The sequence below is a fragment of the Triturus cristatus genome, chromosome 4_2, assembly GCF_964204655.1.
Source record: "Triturus cristatus chromosome 4_2, aTriCri1.1, whole genome shotgun sequence".
In the NCBI taxonomy this organism is placed as follows: domain Eukaryota; kingdom Metazoa; phylum Chordata; class Amphibia; order Caudata; family Salamandridae; genus Triturus; species Triturus cristatus.
Genome location: NC_140586.1, coordinates 24,244,614 through 24,269,076, shown reverse-complemented (window position 1 = coordinate 24,269,076; position 24,463 = coordinate 24,244,614). Strand labels below are relative to the sequence as shown.

General features: G+C 45.3%; 1 protein-coding gene across 4 annotated transcripts in view; it reads right to left on the bottom strand.

Moving 5' to 3' along the window:
- The window catches only part of SPATS2 (spermatogenesis associated serine rich 2), a 432,511-nt gene that overhangs the window by 115,246 nt on the left and 292,802 nt on the right, over positions 1 to 24,463 (bottom strand). For all 4 annotated transcript variants that reach the window (XM_085600260.1, XM_085600261.1, XM_085600259.1 and 1 more), the window contains one exon: positions 21,396 to 21,531. In XM_085600260.1, coding sequence (XP_085456386.1) covers positions 21,396 to 21,531 — 136 coding nt within the window. The remainder of the gene's footprint in view (positions 1 to 21,395; positions 21,532 to 24,463) is intronic.

Genomic DNA, 24,463 nt, shown 5'->3' with positions numbered 1-24,463 from the left:
CGGCCAGTTCCTCATACCAGTGGTCATATGGTTCCTCCAGGGGGTGACGGTATCCATAAGGGTCGTGAGACTCCTCCCAATCGTCTTGTTCGCCAGACCTAATGAAGGTAAAAGGAACTAGCTACGACTCACCGGGCATAATACCGGTTGGCATTGGGCAACACTCATACGGCCCTGTATCAGAGTCGGGAATGACAATGGGGCTGGTACTGCAGTGGGGAGTTGGCGGCACCAGGAATGACGGCACAGGAGCTGCTCTGAGGAAGTTGCGGTTTCACGGGTTGAGTCGCTCTGGATCCAGCACTGGCCCCAAGTGGCCCGACTGGTGCCAAGAGCAGACCAACCACTTGAAATCCAGTAGGGGCCCCTCCTGAACCCATGGAACCGAAGGCACTCCAGACGAGTAAATATGAGGTGCATGGCCTCACAGAACTACTTCAGTTGTACGGGGGTCGCTCCAGCTCTGGGAAAGTCTTGTACGCACGAAGCAGACCCAGGCACAGGCTCCACAACGTGGCGAGGCCTAGAGTGCCAATGTTTATGCAACTTGTCTGATTATTTGGACTAGCATAGGGACATCAAAGAATGCTTTGACTTCTTATGTTTGTGGTACTTACTTGGCCACTTAAGACTGGGACTACAAACACAGAGAGCAGCTACGCAAGCGATCCTGGGACCCTCTGCGCAACCAGGTACCTGAAAGTTGCAGGACCATCCGATGTCCGGTGATGAGGAGATTCAGGGAACATTCACTCAACACCTTCGGGCTCATGGCATAGCAGTCCTCTCATGTCTTGGGAGTCCTGGTCCCACCCCAGCAGCACAAATGAACCAAATGTGGGTTTGTCACGGACAGCTGCCTATGACAGGCACTAGATGGCTTGAAACCTGTAAGTTTCTTAAGGGGCACTCTTAGCACACTAGAAGAAGTAATTTCTCAAAAATATTGTAAGCAAAAAGTAAAAGAAGAGTCTGTCAAAAATTGACTGAGGGTAGCTCTCTAGAGATCTGCGCTGACTGGTGCGGAAAGAAAATAACTTATACCAGCTTTCTGGGGCGGCGTCTATACAGGCACTGAGCACGTCATTTCGCTGACTACGTGCAGTCAAATACCACCTACCGGCACGCTGAGGTACTACTTGAACATTTTTGGCTCCAGTCCAATGCCTGGGAAATATTCCAAGGTAAGGAATCTGCGATTAGAAGTCTCAATCGGATAAATTGTTAAGCATAATTTTTACCTACATTGAATGTGATCTGGCATGAATATTGACAAAATATCTTGGATGGGTATGCACAGACCACCACATGACCATCCTACACACAGCAGCAAGTTGTCCGTTTAATTAAAAGATAGGATTCTAGCTGCCCGTAATGACACTTGCATCCTTCAGTCCAATATGCCAATCGAGGTTCTGACATGACATTTCCCTTCTGCTGTGGGTGAACACCTCAAGGAGTTCCAATACCATTTGAACAGTTTTGCGCCAGTAGTTCTTCACACATCAAATGTGTAAGGAACATTCAGCCTGTGAATGAGGATTTGTCAAGACTGTGGCCATCTGTACTGTCCAGTTAAATTAATAGGGCAACTTAGAAAACAACTTTCTGGACTTAATGAGGAGACATTTGAGAAGAGGTTAAAATGGTGCTTCAGTTAGTGTGGTTAAAGTCATGTTTTAATCACAATATTATCTAGTAGACTCCTTTGGCTTTGACCTTGTACAGTGCTCCAGTGCCTTTTGGCTAGGTCCGCGCTATAAAAATAATACATGCATATACTCTCCTAGGTGGAAGGAGTCTCGCAGAATACCTAAGAAAGTCAGAGTAACTGGTAGTTTAAAATATAATTTCCTTCACCTTTTCTAGGCATGTTTGCAGTAATGGCTGCCAAATGCACCAAGGTAGACTTGGCTGCTGCTCTTCAAGGATAGGAAGCATTGCAGTATGCCCTTAGATAGAGTGTTAAAGAATAACTCCCCTTTCCTGCACTACACTTCAAAGAGCTTCTACTTATCCGTTTAACAGGTGCACGTCATGGGACAGTGAACCTTTTTGTCATCTTTTTCAAGAAGGCTTAAATATCCAAAACCCATGGACGAACCAATTAGTTATTTTTGTTTTTATAATTGAGACGGCATAAGTGCAATAGGTATGCCAAGACGTGAGTCCCGTTCTCAAAGTGCCACTCGACTCAATCTGCACCTCAGTGAGGAGGTACATCAAGAGCCCAAACTGTCCTGGGGTTGTTTGCATTTCTACCTGGAGGGAATTTGGCCTGGTAGTTTGGGTGGTTACCAGAGCAAGACTAAGTCTGATTTACATATGCTGAGAATGTTTGGAGGGACAGAGTGGCCAATATTGGACTACATTTTACCCGCAAAGAAAAATTACCAGCGGCTGAAATTAATTCAAGCTTTCCACTCATCGTTTATATTGTTTTTATAACTGAGACGCCGAGAGATAGCTATGTCTAGAAATGGGACAGATGTTTACTATGCCAATGAGCCCCAAGCTGTACTTCTCTGAAGGGGCCCAATACGGTGAATACAGATATGGGGTGGCTTGTGTTGTAGTCTAGAGGGGACCTAGCCTGGCAGTTAAGCCTGGACAGCTCCTATTGGAGGAAGGCAAACAGATGGTTTGTCCCTGTCTAGAGGGGGATAATGAGCAGAAAATGATGGACTGGAATGCACCCTCAAGTAACTGACGTCTGGCTAAGATTAATTCAAGCAATTTACCTAGAACCTTATGTTTTTAAGAAGATCTTACTGCCCCTGACCTCCAGCCCTTTTTTCTCCCGACAAGGAAGGGCATCAACTGCAGCAGTATTAACAGAACACATCCTGACTGTGTGGAAAACCATGAAGTACGTGTCCTCATCACTGCTAATGTATAAAAGGTCCTGTGATGCTGCTTCATATTTATGGTTCATGAATCTAACCTGGGTGTATGCATGGTAAACAAGTGATAATATAACAATTATCATGGTATGACCACATGCATTCTTGAAAGAATGCAGATGTTTTCAGTAGCTGTCTTTACAACAGTCTTCTGGACTGGTACGAGCTGGTTGATCTTTTTGATAAGTCTCAGTAACAAAATGATATCCCTCCTCTTGCACTGCAAAGAAACTCATACTCTATAAAGCGCAGAAGAAAACAAGTTACTTACCTGTAACTACAGTTATCCAGTATTGGTATCTTTCATAGATTCACATGCCTGAATCATTCCCCGTCCCCGAGGCAGGAGTCCCACGGTAAATACAAAAGTAGTGCCAAACAATAATAGTAGTAGTAGGCCCCAAAGAAAAGGCCTGAGAGCTAGATCTTAGCGCCCTATCTACCTCATTATGCCAAAAGAACCAAAAAATTGGTACCAACCAATCAGCACCCTCTAGAACACGCTTAGCAGAGCCAGTTCTCCTCAGATTTTCCTTAGCACAAGTGGGAAGTAAGTGTCCCAAAACATAGAGAACTGACTCTACGGGGAGGAGGGTGAGTGCATGTGAATTTATGAAAGATACCAATACTGGATAACTGCAGTTACAGGTAAGTAACTTGTTTTCTTATCCAGTATTGGGGTATCTTTCATAGATTCACATGCCTGAATCAGAGTAGCAAGCAGTATACCAAGTATACAGTCGTTTGCGGATGGTGGGAGACTAGTGCTGATAAACTCCCAATTGCATCCACAACTTGTTAACAAAAGGTATAATAAACCAAACCTTAGAATTCAAAAAACATGTAACATACACAGGGAAATGAAACATGCACCTTAATAACATTCTATGTCAGACATGCCATCATTGCAGAAAATGTCAGCGTCATGAAAAAAATGCAAGCCATAGATCGCATTTAAAAGACAGAAAAGGTACCTGAAACTGACCTCAAAGAAAAAGATGACGTAGGACAGCTTGTCCAACTGCTGCATCGTCCTGATGTGTAGATTGAAGGCAGTAATGTCTAGTGAACGTGTGGACATTCTACCATGTCGCAGCACGACAGATATTTACTAGAGTCACCCCAGCAAACAACGCTGTAGACGCTGCCACCGTTCTTGTGGAGTGGGCCTTAGCTTTCCTTAGCAATGGCCTGTTAGCCTGGTCATGGCAGAAATGGATTGTAGATGCTATCCATCTGGCAATTGTGGGTTTTGTGACTGCAGTTCCCAGAGTAGTTTGGCCGTAAGCCACGAACAACTGGTCGGATTTTCTAATGCTGTTTATTTTTTAATATCAAGAGAATGTAAGGCTATTTCTGCTGGTGTAGACGGATTTGGAAAGAAAGTACTTAATTTTACAGGTTCATGGAGGTGAAACTGTGACGGTAATTTAGGTATAAATGTAGGATTAGTCCGGAGGGTCACGTAGTCCTGAGTGAAATGTAGAAATGGTTCCTTTATAGTGAAGGCCTGAATTTCACTCACTCTTCTAGCGGATGTCAGAGCCAGAAGTAAGGCAACCTTCCAGGTGAGGAATTTGAGTTCGACCTTGTGGATCGGCTCAAATGGGTGTTTCATTAGTTGCGTTAAGACAGTGTTAAGTTCCCACTCCGGTGGAGGAAGCCTTACCGGAGAAAACGCTCGGAAAAGTCCTTTCATGAATTGTTTGATCAAAGAGGATGAACATAAAGAAGGAAGTTGAGCACCCTTTCTGAATCTAAAAAAAGTGAGGCTAAATGGACTTTGACTGATGAGAAAGTGAGCCCAGACCTTGCCAGATGTAGCAAATAAAGAAGGATCTGTTCCGCCGGAGCTTCCACCAGGTGAACGTTGTTAGCCTCGCACCAACAGCAAAAACGCATCCATTTTAGACGGTAAGTCTTAATTGAGCTGTGAGCTTGCAATTTTGTCAATATGTCACGAGAGTCCTGAGGGATGTTAAGGTCCTTGAATTCTAAGAATCAGAATCAGGAGCCATGCGTGTAAATGTAGAGACTGAGGGTCTGTGTGAAGCACCTGACCTTTGTTCCTCGACAACATTGTGGATGTCGGAATAAGGCGGATCGGCTGGTCCTGGGATAATAACAGAAGCTCTTGGAACCAGTACTGGCGTGGCCACCAGGGTGCAATCAGGATGAGACGGCAGCCCTCCAATTTCATCTTGCGTATTACCCTCGGGATTAGAGGTATTGGGGAAAAGCGTAAGCACAAATCCCAGACCATCGCATGGACAGGGCATTCCCCATTGATCCCTGTTGAGGGTATCTGCTGGCGTAATATCGGCATTTTTTGTTGTCCTTCGTTGCGAACAAATCCAGTGCCGGCTTGCCCCAAGCTCGGATCACCCTGTGCACTTGATTCTGCTCTAGCTCCCACTCGTGGCAATCCGATTGGGACCTGCTGAGCGTGTCCGCCAGGGTATTTTGGAGACCCCTGACATGTTATGCTCTGAGGGTTATGTTGTGGGGTGTGACCCATTCCCACAACTCCTGAGCCTCTCTTGACAAAGTTGCCGATCTTGTCCCTCCTTGCTTGTTTACGTAAAACATGCTGGTGGTATTGTCGGTCCGAACCAGTACTGATGAACCTGCAATCCTTGGAAGGAAAGCTTGCAAGGACAGGAAAATTGCTCGCAATTCCAGGCTGTTGAAATGTTGGTTTTTGTACTCTGGAGACCACTTTCCTTGTATCTGTAAATCTTGGAGATGACCTCCCCATCCTTCCATGGAGGCATCCGTTGTGAGAACAAAATCTGGAATTTCCTGTATGAAAGTGAGTCCTTCTGCTAAATTGGGCATCTGTGACTGTGAGAAGTTGGCCTGGCATATGCTGGTCACTAGTTATAGTGGCCACCTTGCACCAGTCCAATTTGACTCTTATGGTAGATAGGTTTAAGACATCCTTTTAAAGAAAGCTATCCTAGTGGTAGCTGTGGAGAGCAGCCTTCAGGCTAAGTCTCAGAGGAATGTAAAGCAGCTTGTTTTACCTTATAATCTCTTGAATTACCAAATGAAATGACACCACACAGGTATATATATCAAATATATATGTATTTATTACTAGACACACTCTACTAATCTCTTTATGAGATTAGAAGCCAGATACACATTCAAATGTCAACGTTTCACAATAAATTAAGCACAAATACGGCTGGAGCCCTAGGTACGTCCCAGACCATATACTAAAAAAATGGTATAAGATTGTCGACTTGCAAAATGACAAGACCTAGGGCCTGGGGAATCGCTGGGGCTTCACTTCTGCAGTGTTAGTAGGTAAGTAACAGGCCCAGGGGAGACGCGTGCAGTGTGTGAACAATGATTACAATGGTGCAAGTCGCGGTCTGATTTTTAAAGTTCTAGGGTACTTTGAGGAAGTCTACAAGCAAGCCACTTACAAGGTAAGTACTTCGAGGGACAACACACACTAGGGCACTGGAGTGCACGAGTTACCTCACCCAGGGAAGCCGGGTGCAAAGGTGTCTTTTGGTGTCGGGTCGCGTCGCTATTTTCTATGGAGACCAAAGAAGACTTGCTGCTTGCGTCGACTGAAGAAGTGTCCGGTGGAATCCAAGGGTGGATTCAAGATGCAGACGACCTGAAAATTGAAGGGACAGTGTTCAAAGTCACTTGCCAGTGACCGGTGGCCAGGAAGATGGATGACCACAGATGTCAGGTGATTTCAGGTCGTCGATGGTGTTTTGACTCTTCGCTCACGAGGTCCAGGAGGAATCGACGATAACCAGCAGCTGGATTCGGAGTGTCCCACGACGTCTGCAGCTGACTGCGGTGTCGGCAACCGGATTGGAGCCAACAAGCCTTGGCAACTGCAAGTCCCGTGTAAACTGAAGAAAGTCGATGGTGCAGACCAGCAAGGTCTGAGGGACTCACCCAGCGAAGGTAAGTGAGGGCAGGCCTGGAGCAACCAGGGGAGCCCTTTGAGTCGATAGGAAAGTCTTTGGGAGACCCAATAGCCAACGGGTAAGTGATCACGAAGACGCCTCTTCAGGAAATGCTTCACAGGAGCCAACGGTCACTCGAGACGGGGTAGGCCTCTGGTTTTCGCTGCAAAACCTGCTGGAGGCTTGGGCCACAAATGGTCCAATACACAAGTTCATAGAACGTCGTGAAGGGATTGCACTCGACCATAGTGCACGGTCCCCAGGTATTGCGGTTCCTCGTCACTCGTGGGGTCCACTCGCCACAGCTTTGCTGGGGACTCTCAATGGCTGTCGAGAAGTCAGGAAATCCACTTCCGGGGCAGCAGGTACTTCGAACTCCGGCGGAAGCGGGAACGTTTGCAACCGTTGTTTAAGGTTTTTGGTGCCTGCCAAGCAGGGGAGTCACTCCTTGACTCCAAGGGAGATTCTTCTGTCTTCCAAAGGTAGTGGAACGTCGAAGGGCCAGGATTCTTCTTTGTAGAGCGTCGTCCAGGGTTGTCTGATTTGCAATGGCAAAGCTTGCTATCTTATAGTGAAGATAGGGGAGGGACTAGCTCTATGACCACTCCTCTAGGAGGGTCAGGGGAGGGGGTGGTTACACCCACTTCCCTTTGTCCAGTTTCACGCCAGAGCAGGGGCAGGTAGCCCCTGAACCGGTGTGAGCTGGCATATGCACAGAGGAGCCTACTGCTCCCCCAGTGCAGGACTTCAAAGCACTCTAGGAGTGCACCCACCCAGCCCCAATCAGACCCCCCAGGATATTGCGGCATGGATAGCAAATTTAGAGGCACAAATGTGGAAATTTAGCGGCACGAATATGGAAATTTAGCGGCATTTTTGCGGCACTTTATTTTACTCATTATCATCCATTTCCAGCTTTAAAACAATGGAAACTGTTTTAGCAGAGTATTCCACTTTGAAATAGGCAACCTGGGATATGGAACAGAGGAAGGAGCCCACAGGTGAAGGCTGCTATCCCTTGGAAACGCAATCCTCCATTTGCTTATCCCATTCTTGTAATCGGCACACCGAGTGAGAGAGGGAGACATTTGAAAGCCTGTATCCGGCTTGCTGGACCTGTGACTGGGCGTGACGCTTCAAATGAGTCCTCATTGGTACCACCAGGGCAGCTTGTAATTCTGAACACTGAGTGAAGGAAATGCGTTTTTTTCTTAATTGCAAGTACCAAACGTCACAAGTGGCTTGGCATATTTTGCACTACCCAGCCCTAGAGGCAGTGCACCATGCAGATTTTACATATATAATTTTTGCCCGGTGAAATCTGCTGCAGCTTAAACGGGCATGCGCCACACATTAGAAATGGTGCAGAAATCTCGTGCTCGGTAAATGCTGCATCCAGCGGTGTCGGTATTTACTTGGTGTGCAATTACCACTCTGATAGCGCATTAAGAATGACTAATACCTGCTGCGAAATCCATTCTTTTAACTTTGGGGTCCTGAAATTATCAGAATTGTTACACTTGTAGGAGTGTGACTTATTAGTTATGCTGTTACTGAAATTAACAGTCAAAATGGGCAGTGCAAGCGGAAGTGTCCTGCAAATTAAGCACTGCAGTGCAGGTTCATACTGCCTGCACTTATATTTGAATACTAAAACACAGAAGCCTCAACTACAAGTGTCTTGTGTAGAGTTAAATCATTTACTTGATCCAATAAATACTGTCACCTTGGCGCGAGGACTTTACTGGGGTCATGAAATACCTCTTGTTCGAACTTTTTTTTGGGCATGAGGCATAACATGTAGATGTCGCTGCATACCGCATGTCTTGGTAATCACTGTGCGTTTTTCCTCCTGGTAAATTGTGGCAGGTTTAACATGCCAAAACTGGCCTGGGGGAAATTGTGCAGAACTTTTCAGGGCTCAGAATTCTGACCCTTAAATAATCAGGAGTTTGTGCAGAAATCAAAATGACAATCTGGTTTGTACAGGGCCCTCACAGTTCTCATTTATATTACCCGGCACTGTGCATTGACATCCTAGTGTTGCGGCCTTTGGATAAACTATTAATAGCCCCTCGAGGTGAACTCATATTGCCAGAACCATGCAACCTACAGAAAGATACTCGTTAAACTTCAAGAAGATAACTCAGCCCGTGGCAAGCCGGGGGCATGGGGTAGAATTTGGGGGCAATGGAACGCGTATCGCGGAGGCATCTGTACGCCCCCCCTGGTAGACACTGATATCGCCATGTCCCCCTGACCCTTGATGGCTCCTGGCGCTTTTTGTAACAACTACATTTGGACGTTCATCTCCCTTGACCCCCTTCCCCCCCCCCTCCGTCCCCGGCCTCCCGGTACTCCTCTCTTTAGCGGATTGCTCAATTGTCCTGACTGGAGTTTCCCGGGGGGAGCCTGACCCGCACTGGTTTCCCTCATAACTCGCCTTTTGTTTTTATTGTTTTTCCTTTTGTTTTTGTTATTGTTGGACTGACGCTTGCTGTTCTTCGAGAACTATCTTGAGCCACTGCGGGGCAGTGCCCTGGGAACTGATTGTAGCCTTGATCTGTGTATATTTCCTTATGTACCTAGCGGCCGGCCCGGGTGGTTGTAGGCCCATACTTGTAACCGAATTATTGTTCAATAAAAACTTTTTCAAAAAAAAATAAAATAAAAAAATAAAAGGTCTTTTTACATTAAAAAAAAAAAAAAAAAAAAAAAAAGAAGATAACTCAGAGGTTTGGCACCTCCCACAGAGATTTGCGTGTAACCAGGTCATAGTTTCCAATACAACTGATTGATGGGTTAATGCACTTCCAACAGAGATGTTTCTGCAATCTGCACGTTGCCAGGTCTAATCTCACTCATACAGCATACCTCTTTAATGCAACTGCATAAGTATCTGTGTGTACCCTGCAGGCCAGTACTCCAATATGAGTATTATAGTTTGGAGGGTAATGTACCTGCTGCTGCGCCGCCTGGGACCCTTGCCAGGTATCAGTTTAGTCCCAATAATTTATAGCATGGCAAATTAATGAAAATAGAGAACATAGTTATGTAGCCTGAACGGTCATATTTGTGGATGCCAGGAAGTTTTGTAAATGGGTTTATGTATTCTGTGCCTGTGAAATGACTCCTGTAGGTAAAATTTAAACTGTTACATTCACTATGAAGTACAAAGTAATGCATTCCTTCATTTTCGTGGGCACTTATGTAAAAATCATGGCATTTTTTACAAAAGTGCCGATTTCGCGGGCACTTTTGTAAAAATAGCGGCATTTTTACAAAAGTGCCGATTTCGCTGCAAACCGCGAAATCGCGAAATCCTGGAGGGTCTACCCAATACACTAAATCCTGTCTGGAAGGTGGTGACACCTCCCTGTGACAGGATGCCTTTTGCTGGGCTTCCTCCACTGCGAGTTTCAGTCAGCAGCAGGAGGGCAGCCCAGTGTCTGTGCTGGTGGCATCCATTTTGCGATGCCAGGGCTCTTTCAGATTTCTATCGTTTTACATGTCGTTCCCTCTAGAAGGGTGGGATCATGCTCCCACATCATGGACTGATGTGGGGGTATGATTCCAAGTTGTTTGACACCAAACACAACATGTTTTGATGCAGTCATTCCAAAGTTAGCATTTTAATGCACTGAAAGAGTATATGGTTTAACCACATCCACAAACAGCCATAGAGAATATACTCTGGTAGCTGCAGAGGGGCCCTGCTCACGCAGAGACACCCCCTCACATTGTAAACCACACACCCTGCCCTCAAGATTGAAAGGGCCTGCCATAGGGGTGGCTGATAGGTTTATATGTGTGTGTATGGTGAGATATAGAAACCTATATCTCAGTGAAGAGTGCTAACACTACCTCACACATGCTGCAGTTGAAGGCCTGTGGTGTCAGATTGAGTCTGCTTCCCAGGGGTGGCATAATACATGCTGCAGCCCCTGGTAGGCCTGTGAAGTGCCTATGCCCTAGGTACCTAAGGTACCATATACTAGGGGCTCATAAGGCACCACAGTATCCAATCACTAGTGCATCTAATATGCACACCAAGTCGTTTAGAGAGAACAGAGAGACTGGGGCCCTGATTAGCAGGGACCCAGCCAGACTATAGCCAAAAACCAGTGTATACATCAGAAAAAAAAAGTGGGGGCAACATAAGTGCAGATCCTACTCTCCTACAGTGACCACCAATGCGGAGCGTTTTTCATGCGTGGTGTGACTCTGAGGATGTCGTCGAAGGAACCCACAGCCTGTTGCCACTGAAGGTGTAGCTCCTCCTGTAGAGGTCTCATTCGGAGTCTTGCCAAAGGGACGAGATTTATTGCCGACGAGCACATCCCCAGGAGTGAAGCAAACATGCGGACAGAAACTGACTTTCTTCTGGAAATCAGAATTGCCAGCTTTTGAAGACAAACCTGTCGTTCATGAGATAATAATGCCCTGCACTGGACCGTATCCAGCAGAGCTCCAAGAAATGGAAGGACCTGCATCAGGCGTAACTGAGATTTGCTCCTGTTCACAGTTAACCCCAGAGAGTTGAAAAGATGAAGAGATGTTGTAATGGCCATCTTGACTGCTCGTTCCGAAGGACCTTTTATTAACCAATCGTCCAAATACGGCAATACTTGGATTCCCCGGGATCTTTACACTGCTGCTACAGGAGCTAGGCACTTTGTGAAGATCCTTGGAGTCGATTTTAGTCCAAACGGGAGCACTTTGAACTGATAATGGGCGCCAGCCACAGTGAAGCAAAGATATTTGCGATGTTTGGGATGTGGAAGTAAGCGTCTTCCATATCCACAGAAGCCATAAAATCTCCCTTGTTGAGACAACCTAGAATCTCTGAAAGTGTGACCATGCGAAATCCTTGTTTTTTTAGGAATCTGTTGAGGTTGCGAAGGTCTAGAATCGGGCGCCATTCCCCTGATTTCTTTTTGATTAGAAGAAATCAGGAATAGAAACCTGTCCGTTTCTGATGTGATGGAACCTTCTCTATTGCATTCTGGAGGGGCATCGTTAAAGCTTCTTTGAATAATAAGTGAAGACGAGGGGGAGGGGGTCCCTTGGGCGGAGTGGTGGGTGGCTTGGTGACAAATTCTAGGGTATGTCTGTTGTTCACCAGGTCTAGAACCCATTGATCTGAGGTAATTTCTTGCCACTTGTCCAGAAATGCTGAAATTTTCGTGCCCGCCGGATGGGGAATAGGTGTAGTAGGCACCCTGCGGAGATCACTGCTTTCTGTTGGCGTCCCGTCCTTGATTTTGAGGTCGTCTGCGACCGGCCTGACGAGAGAAACCAGACGTGTTGGATTGCCTGTATGAAGATTGGTAATTTTGTCTATATTGGGGCTGGTATTGTCTGTTCTGCTGGTTTTGGTATCCTCCTCTAGAGGAAAACCCAGGCCCCCTTGCGCCTATGAAGGTTCCGCGTTTGTACCGCAATGAACCCAATGATCTTGCCGTATCTGATCAGTTTTTATTGCCTGGAGGGCTTCATCGATGTGTTTTCCGAACAACGATTCGCCATCACAGGCCATGTCCAATATTTTTGTCTGGACTTCGGGTCTGAAAGTGGTGGCCTTAAGCCAACCCTGGCGTCTGAGTACTGCCGCACCAGCCAGCTGGTGAACATTTGTATTGACAATGTTTAGTGCGCAATCTATGGTTTCAGATGCCGCGCGCTCTCCCTCTAATAGAATGTTTCTTGCTTCCTGTCTCTTGTCTTCCGGAATGAGCTCAATAAGTCCAGCCATCTCCGACCACATTTGGCGGTCGTAACGACCTATTATTGTTAGGGAGTTAGCTGCTCTGATGGAGGCAGCTGCCATTGTCAAAAACGTCTTGCCGATCAAATCAAGACGACGCCCTTCCTTGTCCGGCGGTGTAGTAATGGGTGTTGCCGGGTTCTTAGATCTTTGCTGGGAAGCCTGGGAAATGACCGAATCTGGTTGAGGATGGCCAATGAGACAGGATGGACTATTGGCCGGAGCACGGTATTTCTTATCTATCCGTGGAAGCACTGCTGGCACAGATGCAGGAGTTTATGATTTTGATCCCTTCTTTCCAGATGTAATCAATTATCAGGACAGCCCTCGAAATCTTTCTGGATTCCTCCTTAAAATCATGTAGGAAGCATTCAGTTTGTTCAACCGTGACAGGCAATTGAGATCTAGCAGCAGCTCGCTGCATTAGATTATGAAATCCCCCCTATATCTTCTGGGGGTGAATCAGATGGTAGAGGAGTCGGTGGTGAAGGGATAGGGATACTAGAAGAAACCCAAGGATCTGCCAGAATGGTCTCTGGAAGTTCACCCTCTTCAACTTCCTCTTCGGAGGACGTGTCCTGACCCTGATGAGGGTCTTGAGGAGGGTCTGGAAGCTGAGGTGTTGGAACAGGAGCGTCAGGTGAAGGCAAAGTGTCCGGAAACGGCACAAGTGATGGTGGAACTTGTAGAATGACTTGCTTTGGGGGAAAACGCGGTCTATAATCTGCTAGCATGGCTTGCAGTTCTTGTATTAGAGTTGGAGGCAGATGGCTCATCTCACTCTGGCGAGGTTGTCAATGGTAAACTCTGTGATGCGGGACGACAATGTCCTCTTGATAATATTGTTCTTGATAATCCTCCTCCTCTTCATCATCATCATCATCCTGACATTTGATGTGTAGCTCCGAAGGATGATGAGCTATCCCAAATGGTCCTTCATCCTCTTCGTCCTCGTAATCATCATCCTCTTCCTGCACATATGTTTCCAGGAGATGTGAGGGAGTAAGCGGTGAAATATTGCTATATTCATGTCTTTGAAATGATTTGAGCTGAAAACTCCTAGATGAAACAGGTGTTGAATGAGTAGGAGCCATAGGCAATGCAGGTGCCGCAGACGGAACAGGTAAATCCCCAGTCGATGGATTTGTCATCGACGGGCTCTCCTTCGATGGATTTGTCGTCAACAGGATCATCGTCGACGGGCTCGACGTCGATGGGACCTTCGTCGACGGGCTTGATGTCGACGGGACCTTCGTCGACAGAACAGTTGTCGACGGTGTCGTCAACGGGGTAGTAACCAGCTGCGTCTTCGTCGATGATACTACTCTCGTCGACGGTGGAGGCTTCATCGACGGTAAGTCGTCGATGTGAACTTCGACGCTGACTTCGTCGACAAGGTCTTAGTCGACGATTCCTCGACGACGGGTTTCTTTGACAGGATAGTAATCCTCGTCGACAGTATAGGAAGGTGATAGACGTCGTCCAGACCGTCTCCGTCGACGAAGGAGCAGAAGAAGTGACAGAAATCGTCGACGAAGGAGGGAAAGCCAGAGATTTTGAAAGGCTTTTACTCACAGTTTTTGTAGACGTCTTTTTAGAGTACTTGAGATCAGAGTCCCGAGGAGAGGGCGCTGACCCAGAGGAGATGAGAGGAGCGCTCTGAGAAGGGCCAGAAGTAGAGTGGGAAGATTTATGGTGTTTTTTTACCCTCGCTTGAAGAGTGGTCCTGAGACCTAGCTCTCTTGCTGGAAGTTGAGGATCTATCATCCTCTTCAGCCGAAGAGGATTTAAGCCATAACAGAACTCTCGCCTCCCTATCCCTAAGAGTCTTAGTAGGGAAGGTCCGGCAAATTTTGCATTCTTTTGCCTCATGTTTAGGGTAGAGGCAGTAGATGCAGTCCATATGGTGGTCATCAACATGGACTCTCTTCTTGGCGCAGGTTCTGCAGTACTTGAACAAGGCTTTCTTGTCAGACATCATGGAATAAAGAAGAAAAAACTGAGCGGCACTCAGGGAGACTCCCTTCCACATGACGTGCGGTGAAAATCTGAGGAGAACTGGCTCTGCTGAGAGTGTTCTAGAGTGTGGTGATAGCGGATTGGTACCAATTGTTTGGTTCTTTTGGCATAATGAGGTAGATAGGCTGCTAAGATCTAGGCCTCAGGCCTTTTTATTTTCGGTTCTACTACTACTATTATTGTTTGGCACTACTTTTGTATTTACCGTGGGACTCCCGCCTCGGCGACAGGGAATGATTCAGGCATGTGAATCTATGAAAGATATCCCAATACTGGATAAATAGCATTTTACACGTTTCCTCAGTCAAGGTAATTCTCACAAGCTAATAAACTCAAACTTTTTACATCTGAGAGATCACATGTGGAGAATCTCTGGCACCCTGGTATTCTTCCAATCAATATAGATTACCATTGTGTGCAGACTTTCAGATCATGTTTCCAAGAGTGTCTTGTCTAGGTCCTGCACTAGAGGTAAAACAGTGTATTTTCAGGTCAATGTGTGCAATTTGTGGGCTGTTGTGCATCTACTTTTAGCACATGTTCTTTTAGTGTATGAGAAGAACAAGATACTTACCTTCTGTAACATTATTCTGGTAGAAACTCTCCAACTGCAGCTTCATCAGCTTAGATAATTCCCCAGGCATCAGACTGGATCTGGAAAATCTTAAGCAGTACCTCTGTGCCGGTGGTGGCGTAGTTTGTTCCACGTCGGGGTTGTTCATGAGGGAAGTAATGTCGCGGCACCCATATAGGTGCCACCCCGGTGCGATGAAATCAGTTCATATCTTTCCGTACCAACAGCATGGATCCAGAGAGCTACCTCAGTCACTTTTTCACCAACTTTTTGTTGGGTACATTTTTGAGCTTTTGGTCTCAGTAAGCTAGGGACATGTCCCCTGCAAAACCGTCAGGGTTCAAGCCTTGCGGGGATTGTCACATGCAGATATCTGTGTCCAAACCTCACTTGGTCTGTGTCAGGGATCCTGACATGACGCCAAGGCCAATGCCAAGCACAAGTTAATGCACCCAAAGGCGATTTGCGAGAGGGCAATGAAGCTCCTGGCGCACGGCAAAAAAAAAAAAAAAGGCTTCGCACCGTTCCAGTGGAAGATCTTGGGGCCACTCCAGGAGCTGTCAAAGTTGGGTAAGTCAAAGAAGCACAAGAAGAAGACCGCATCGGAGAGTTCTTCGGCTTCAACCTCTTGACTTGGTGCTTCTACGTCCCGTTCCTGCACTCCACCTGCGGAGCCGGAGTAAAGGTTTGCTCCACCCTGCCCTAAGTTTCCCGACACTCCAGGCCCAAATTAAGGAATTCTATGATGCCATGCATGCCAACTTTGTCCCACCAACTCCACGGAGCTGAAAGGTGCCCCTCCTAGTTTACAGTCGGAGGGTTTGACCATGACACCAGCCGGGCCCTTGGGATCTGATCAAGGCTGATGCCACCACGGGTGGCTCCACCCACCTCGGCTACATACTACCCAGCTACATCTCCTGTGGCGAGCTGATCTTATAATGCCCAATGTTCAATGCTGGCGCCATCCAGGCCCAGCAATCCACTGAACATTCCACCTATTGACAAGCCCTACCTCCATGAAGAGGAAGACAAGGAGGTGCATGCCCCCCCTAGAGGAAGACGCTAAAGAGGAAAACCAATATGAGGAGCTGGGTGATGCCAGTGGCTAGGCCAGTCTTCCGAGGAAGACACATCTTTTGCCCTGTGATACACACTAGGGCCATGGAAATCCTTCGGTCAGTTAATTCATTATGGTAAAATCTACTTTGTCAATTGAGACGTATCTTTGTTATGTTATGTCTAATTATCGAACATATTTACTGACAAGTTTCAGGAAGAATCTTTTTCATTATTTGTTAATAATACAGAAGGTCTGGGTAAAAGATTCTGATATCAGACTCTGCCCTTGTGACTAGGTTTCCCAATAAGCAAAATTGCACTTTATTATGTGTTGCTCTATGTATAGCACTTTAAGGAATAACTTTATTCGTCCTTTGCTCAAAAAGCTGTATTTTAAACATTTTAGACCACACTTTTGTACTTACAGCTCTTATCAGATGTTAATGTCTGAGATTTTGTTTGTCTTCTTGTGGGAGAAGTAAGAGCTAGGAGTCCAATGGGATAAACATGAAAGGTTTTTGATTATATTAACCGTAACTTTAATGGTTTGTATGTTATAACCGAATAAAGAAAAATTGACTGGCTAACCGGTATGAGGAGTTGGGTGATGCCAGTGACCAGGATACCTCCCAAGACTCTGGCATGCTTTCTCTTCCAGGACAGGCTTCGGAGGAAGATGCATCTTTTACCATTGTGATGCACAGGGTGGCAGAGGTACTGTCTCCAGCTGCCTACTTTTCAGTAAAGTCCAATGTCTTTACGGAGGTGCTTTCAACCTGGTGCGGGCTCGCCTGAGCCCATGCTCCCCTTTAATGAAGCCCTCACTGATGTGCTCCTAGGGGCCTGGGTGAAACCCTGCATAGGGGCTCCAGTGCACCGAATGATCGCCCGTCGACACAGTCCTGCCCAGGAATACCCAGTTTTTCTCTCCCAGCAACCCTCTCCTGAGAGCCTGGTGGTGCAGGCCTCAACAGCGAAGGTCAACCCAAATGCATGCTCTACCACTCAACTGGATGGGGAATCCATATTCTCTTCACCAGCATTGCCTTGAACAACGCATGTCGCTTGGGCCGCTATTTGCAAGCATTGTGGCACTCTGTTGCTCAGCTGCTTACCATGCTACCTGAGGGGGGCCATGCCATCCTCAACCAAGCTTTGGTGGATGGCAGGGATGCGGGGAAGTTAGTCATCTGGTGTGGACTGGGCACCAGACTTTCTGGGTAAAGCCGGGGCTTCTACAGTGGCGTTGTGTCACTGCACCTGGTTACGGTCCACTAGAATCTCAGGGGAAGTCCAGTCATTACTGATCGACATGCCCTTCAATGGCTCCTGCCTCTTTAGTGTCAAGCCAACGCGGCACTCTAGAACTATTGCAAGAGCAGGGTCACTGCTAGATCCCTTAGAATTCTTTATCGACCTGGCTGCAACAACAGTCCCTCTGACCCTACTATGGGTGTGGAGGAGGCAACTTTGGGTATCAGCACTAACAGCCATACCCTGTCCAGCAGCCTGCCCAGTTCTTTCGAGGATAAGGCCAAACAGCTCAAAAAGGATGCGGAAGCCAGGCCCAGCGTGTTACCCAGACCCCGCTCGTCCGGCTGCCACAGCCTTCAAGCCTATTCAGTATGCCCTTCAATCAGAATAGCCATCCCAGTGGCAGCAGAATCAAGCACCACCTGCCCTAATGACTGGAGATTACATCCAACAAGTGGGTGCCTCATATCGTGCAGAAGGGGTACTTGCAACCATCACCAGCAATATGACATTCTATCCAAACCAAGAACAATATCTCCTGTTGGGGGGGGGGGGGGGGGGGGGGGGGGAAAGAGTCTTTTCCAGAACCTAAGCACATACAAATCTTCCATTACCCAGTGTGAACTGCTGATGCTGTTTTCAGAACCAATGTACTAATCTTTTAGTAACAGGAAAGAATAATTGAGAGAATACTTCTGACGCTGGAGGTAAAGCACGACTGAAAGCTTAAAAAAATACATTTAAAAAAGGGGAGCAATACATCCCAACGGTGCTCCTTTATTCAACAATCTACTTATTTTCCAGATCATTTACTTGTAATCTCTTCAAATACATTTTACAAAAATGCTATTACCATACTTGATGGATAGAAAAAACGACCCTACCCTTTCAATTTTTAGCCTAATTCTACTGTAAATTCGTTCCCTTTTTTTGTGTGCAATACTGAATGTTTCTGTCTGTACGAAAATATTTGCACTTTAGGATGCGGAAGGTAATGTATTAAAATGACAAATGTCAATAAAAACTATTTAAAAAAAAAAAAAAAAAAGGATGCGGACGGCGTGTGTCAATAAAGAGGAGGTTTATGTGTATGAGAGACTCCACTCCAACACACCTCACACAGCCCTGAACCAGCCAACTGTACAACTTCTAATCAGAGGACAACACACAGATTTACCAGCTAAACTCGAATAGATCACCATAATCTTAGCTGAACTTCTTTGAAAACCCCAGCTCAGCTTCATGTAGTTGTACAATACATGTGCCCAAAAACAAGAGTGCAAGCGCTGCCATTAAACTAAAGAGTTCACATTAACTAGTAACGCCAATTTATCCGGGCTTATGCCAAATGCAGCACTGCGTCACGTACATGGCTCCATCTTGAAAGAGACCACATGCATACATTGAATGTCCAGCAACCAGGATGGCCGATTATGGGTGGCAGAGAAGGACACACTAGAGGCAAGGATATGATATTAGACTGGGGCACAATTACCGCAACCCGTGCTACACAATCCCTTCTGATGGTGGCATAACAACAGATAACACAATTCTTTTGTTGATCTACATATTTTGAGCAACGCTGCAGTGAGTAAACAATGACGCTGACAGGCAAGTTTGCTGCAGTGCACAAGTTAACAAGCGCACATAACCGCTAGGCAGAACATTTACCTAGCTTGAACACTTAAAAGACTTTGTCTAGAAGGGTGTACAATACACATGCACAATTATCCATCTAACATTAACACACACAGAGCAATTCTTAACGGTTTTGCCTTCAGTAAAGGTTTTGAGGTGGATAAATAGATGGGAGCAGCTACTAAGAAAACTCTGCGTGAACACAGTTCTGGTGTAAAGTGCAACTCTTCTTGCACCGTTTTTTGCAGTGCAAGGCACTCAGCCATTGGATAAGGAGGAGTAAAGAGAGGAACTCACAACAAATTTAGATGCACTATTTGGAGAAGCATTTACAGCACGGGGAAAGTCTGCCCTGCTTGGGCACAGCCTTGAACAAGAAGGGCATTCTGAAACATTTCCACGGGGAACACCAGGGAGCTGTGGTATGGTGGTCAAGGATCCCACTGTATTAAACATTTTCTAAAAGACTCAACCTCATAAAAAAAGCAGTATCACAAAGTATATAACGTCTCAATGAATACAATTGCCGGGAGAACCTGTTGATGCATATGCAGAGGTTATAAGAACGATGACTGCAACATCAATTTATGAGAGTTCAAAGTTGAGATACAAGACTAATTATATGCGCAAAACTTGTGTACTTGGGATTTCAGTCTAGAAAAGTCAGTGGAGATAGCATGAGGTACTGAAAATTCAGCAAACTATTTGAAGGAAATGTCCATGAGCAGCAAAAAAAATAAAGAGCAATATCATCAAGTATACTTGGGGGCAAAATAAGAATAAAGAACCAGACATAAAGTAAAGTTTGAACCCAAGGAGATGGTCAAAAGCAAAGATGGAGGGTATTCAATGTGTGAGAGCAAGTTCCATGTATGCAGTGCCAAGATGTTAACTGAATGGCGCAAATTTTAGATGCAACTGGAAAGGATACTGTGCCCTAGTATATGAACTGGAATTGGGAAGGAAATGAGTGCAAATACTCAATCCCAAGGAGTTTCTCACAAATAAATAATCTCAGTCGTTGGATGTGAAGATGTGAATAAATCGCATCCCTGTATTATCACAAGAGCAGTAGTCTCAAAGTGCTTTAACAGGAAGATAAAACAGCACCTTCAACAAGTATTGGTGCATGAAAGAGACTGAAAATAAACCCTCAGATATATGCTGTAGGCAGTACATGCCATCTTCCGTGTCAGGAGTGGGGATGAAAGTTTTGTCCTCAAGAAGGAATGGATAGGAAACAGACTGAAGAGCTGACATGGGATGGATGGGAGTTTGTGGCAAGTGGAGAAAAAGAGAACAGAAAAGTTAAAGGACGGTGATCTAGTGAGCATGAAGAAAGCAGGATGGTTACACAGTAGATTTTGGAAAACCAAGAAGGTGCTGATGGTAAGGAAATGCATGATGTGTTTGAGCTGGACGATGCAAGGTGTTGGTGAAGCTCCAGCGTAATGTAGGACGTGGTATGTGAGAATTTAGGTAAGCATGCACTGGAGGTCAGGAATGAGAAGAAAATGATAATGGGAAAGAATATTTCTGCCATCAGAGCCAGTAGTCGACTCGTATCTCAAATAGTAAGTCAACATGTAACATAATCTATTTGTTTTGTACAAAGTTAGCGTCCTATCATTGATTTTGAATTTTCATGTTTAGTATGGAAGGGGGAGTGATGTGCTGGCTTTACATGTGTTTAGAATGTTCAAAAGTCCCATGCTAATGCTTCAGTAGAAACGTAGTTGCAGGGAATGTTCCTGTATAAGGGTTCAATATTTGGCAGTAGGGGCATACTTAAGACCGCTTGTACTTTTCTCTGTCACTACAATACACGTTCCATCAGTGTTCACCTGAATTGCACTTTACAGGGCTTCAAAGAAGTCAGATGCCTATTACCGTACAGCTCAGCTGCGAATGCACCACATGGACTCAAAGAGCAGCCAGAGTGTCAGAACGAACAGTCAAGATCTTAATACACCACCATCGACTGAGCAAGAGACTCTTGGGACCTCAGGCCATAAAAGAATGCACCACCTTCACAAAGCGCAGACGACACTTCGAGGTCCACAGCCATGAGTGCCCCACATAGACTCACAGCCGCTGAACTCTCAGGACCCTTTTGCCCAGCCTTAATGCACAAACAGTCCAAGCTTACACATGGAAAAAACAAGAGACTGAGAAGCTAGATGCCAAGGGCCCCTCCCAATCCCTGAATCTTGTCCTGCTAAACCCCCAACATAACTTACCAACTCTGCAGCTCTGCAAAGGTTTGCTTCATCTTCTTAATGGAGGCATCCATTTCCTCCTTGACACCGATTCTATAGCGAGCCAGGGACACAGAGCACCTCTGCAGGTCCTTCACTGACTTTTCAATGTTGGCTCCTGGCAAAGTACAGAGACGAAATACATGTCAAATAAAGCTGGGACTTGCTAAGTTGGGGCTTCTACGAAGGCTCTTCTTGAAGCATACATTCTGGGGGAAGGTACAGTCATATTTCAAACAACATCTGCCAAGACTGACGAAATACATACATCTTTTTAACAAAGCTGTAAATAAGGAGCTTATTTTGTAAACACTGCAAGGTAACATCAAGAAAAAACATCATAAGAGAATAAAGAAACCTTCAGTTCACCTACAGGTACACTAAAGCAGGAGGGTGAGGTGATGATTCTGCTCTCTGTGCACCAGCCCCAGCCCTCCTCCCTCAACATAAGTCAGCCCTTTGGGAAACAGACTATGGGAACAGAAGAGCCCATAAAGAAGGCTCAATTGTGTGATCACTCAGTTCTGCCTGCACAAGCCTATGGTAGTACAGATGCATTAGTAAAAGTTAGCCCAGATGTCTGGATGTAAGATACTACAAATGTATACATGCCAGGTAATATATATATCAATGTGTGTACAAATGAAGGGGGCTTCCACTCTCTAATGATACATTTGAAAACCTAAATCCATGTAGAGCCTCTGTTACTGTATGGTGTATATGCGTCTATTCTAGCTAAAACCTCAAATTATTTTAATTAAAATTATTTGAGTAGTGAGATGCAACCACGAAAAGGTAAATATTTAACTACATAGGTATGAGAAATATAAGCAAACAATTCAGTGTGACTTTAGTTGATAAATGATCACATTGCAAAGGAGGGTGTAAATGATTCTTATAAGTAAGGGCCTGATTTAGATCTTGGGAGACGGGTTACTCCGGCACAACGGTGATTGATATCGTGTCTGCTGAAATATAAATCCCATAGGATATAATGGGATTTATATTTTGAGACGAAGTAACCCGTCCGCCAAGTTCTAAATAATGCCCCAAGACATTTATTTGTATCACAGCTGATTTGAAGAAATCTGTAGTTTCTTTTGTTTCAGCCAAGGCTTAATAACATTTTTGATAACTAGAGTTAAATATTTTCCTTTTGGTGGTCCCAATCTTATTTCTCAAATCAGATGAATGCGTGTAAGGTACTGAATACGTACACAGATATGAGGTAACCGAGTTAAAGTTAAAAGGTATAGCAGATGTACGTTCGTGACATACAGTGGATGTCCAGTTCTAAGGTAATGGAGAGGCTAATATATACATTCAAGATGACAATTAATTAGGATATTTGTATTCCTGTTTCTTTCTTGCATTTCACTTGCCAAGGAATAGACCAACCCGTCCTACTATTTAAATGACACTCGCAAGATTTCTGGGAAAACTGTAACAGCAGGATCAGTGCGTCTCCAGATAATTACCAACAAAGGTAATTAGAGCAGCGCCTCGGTGTGTCTCTTGAAGAAGGCATGAGAATCGGACACTCAATCTAAGGAAGGGCATAGGTGCAGACGTGGACTGTGCAAAGTCTATACCATTAAACAGAGCCCCAATTTGAAGTTGCTGACACCAGTCTGGGCGTTGTGCCACTAAGCTTCTGATAGCGAGCAAAACACCTATTGAGATCCAGACTCCATACACTGGACTTGCACTTCCAATGAGTGATGCAATGAGGCATATGATGTATGGGGTTGACTAGGAAGATGACAAGCATTTGAAGCTCTTCATGTCTTGATTATACATGCGTTATCTGCTCCCCCATGCTAGTAAGCAAGTGGTGTTTTAAACACCTACAGCATTGCCCCTTTTTAAGGGTGTTTTACTTGTGGTGGTTTTACTCAGCCACAAACTAACTTTAGCGCCCTCTTTCCATCTAGACTCTGGAAATAAAGACGGTCTGCCAGTCAGCATTGGTGTCCTCAATGAGTTGGAGGCAAGAAATTCTCAAAATGTTTTAGTGGTTACCGAAGACAACAGATGAAAGTGGGAGGACAAAATCTTCATACTAAGCTGCGCTAGTTATACACTATGAATAGTGGATATGGCAATTTACATTTCTGCTTTTGTTCCAACCTAAATGAAACAGTTTGATGATAGGTCAATAAAAGAAAATAAGTTACTTACCTGTAATTGTAGTTCTCCAGTATTGAAATATTTCATAGATTCAAATGCTTCAATCATTCCCCCGCATCAAGATGGGAGTCCCACCATACATTATTATAGCAATGCAAACTTAAACAAATGCTAGAAAGGCCCTAGGCCCCTTAATTTAGCAATATAACAATCATTGTTTAAAAAACACAAGAGACCAAACATAGGTTTGAACCAATCCAAATGCACCAACCTCTAGAATTCTCCGGTGAGAAACTCCAGTACCTCAGATTTTCAAAGCAGGGGTGTAGAAGATACACCCAGAAAAGAAAGAGAGAAACGAATGTGAGCTTCCCAGGAGAGGAGGGTGGGTCACATGTGAATCTATGAAAGACTCCAATACTATATAACTACAGTTACAGGTATATAACTTATTTTCTAACTCCAGTATTGGAACTTTCATAGAGTCACATGCTTGAATCAAATTGGATAGCAGTTATCAAGCAAATTTGTTTTAAATTGTGTCGAGAATGTACAAGATACATTAACACCTTTGCTCAAAAATTATATATTAAGTATGTATATGCACAACAAGAATACAGTGCAAAGAACAAACTGTGCATAGCTAGTAAAGGATGGTGGGAAGAAAGGGAAAGCTCAGCGTTACTGGAAGTACTGCTTGACCCACTGCTGTGTCGCTGCGATCTGCAGAATCCAAGCCTGGTAAAGGAGTGCGTATTCTTCCAGGTAGCTGCACGGCAGATATCCTGGAGTGGCACACCAACAAACAGTGCAGTTGAGGCTGAAACAGTTCTGGTAAAGTGGGCGTGCACTGACATCCGTAGGGGTTTACCCGTTGCTTGAGGACAGTAGCGAATGGCACTGGATATCCATCGGGAAAT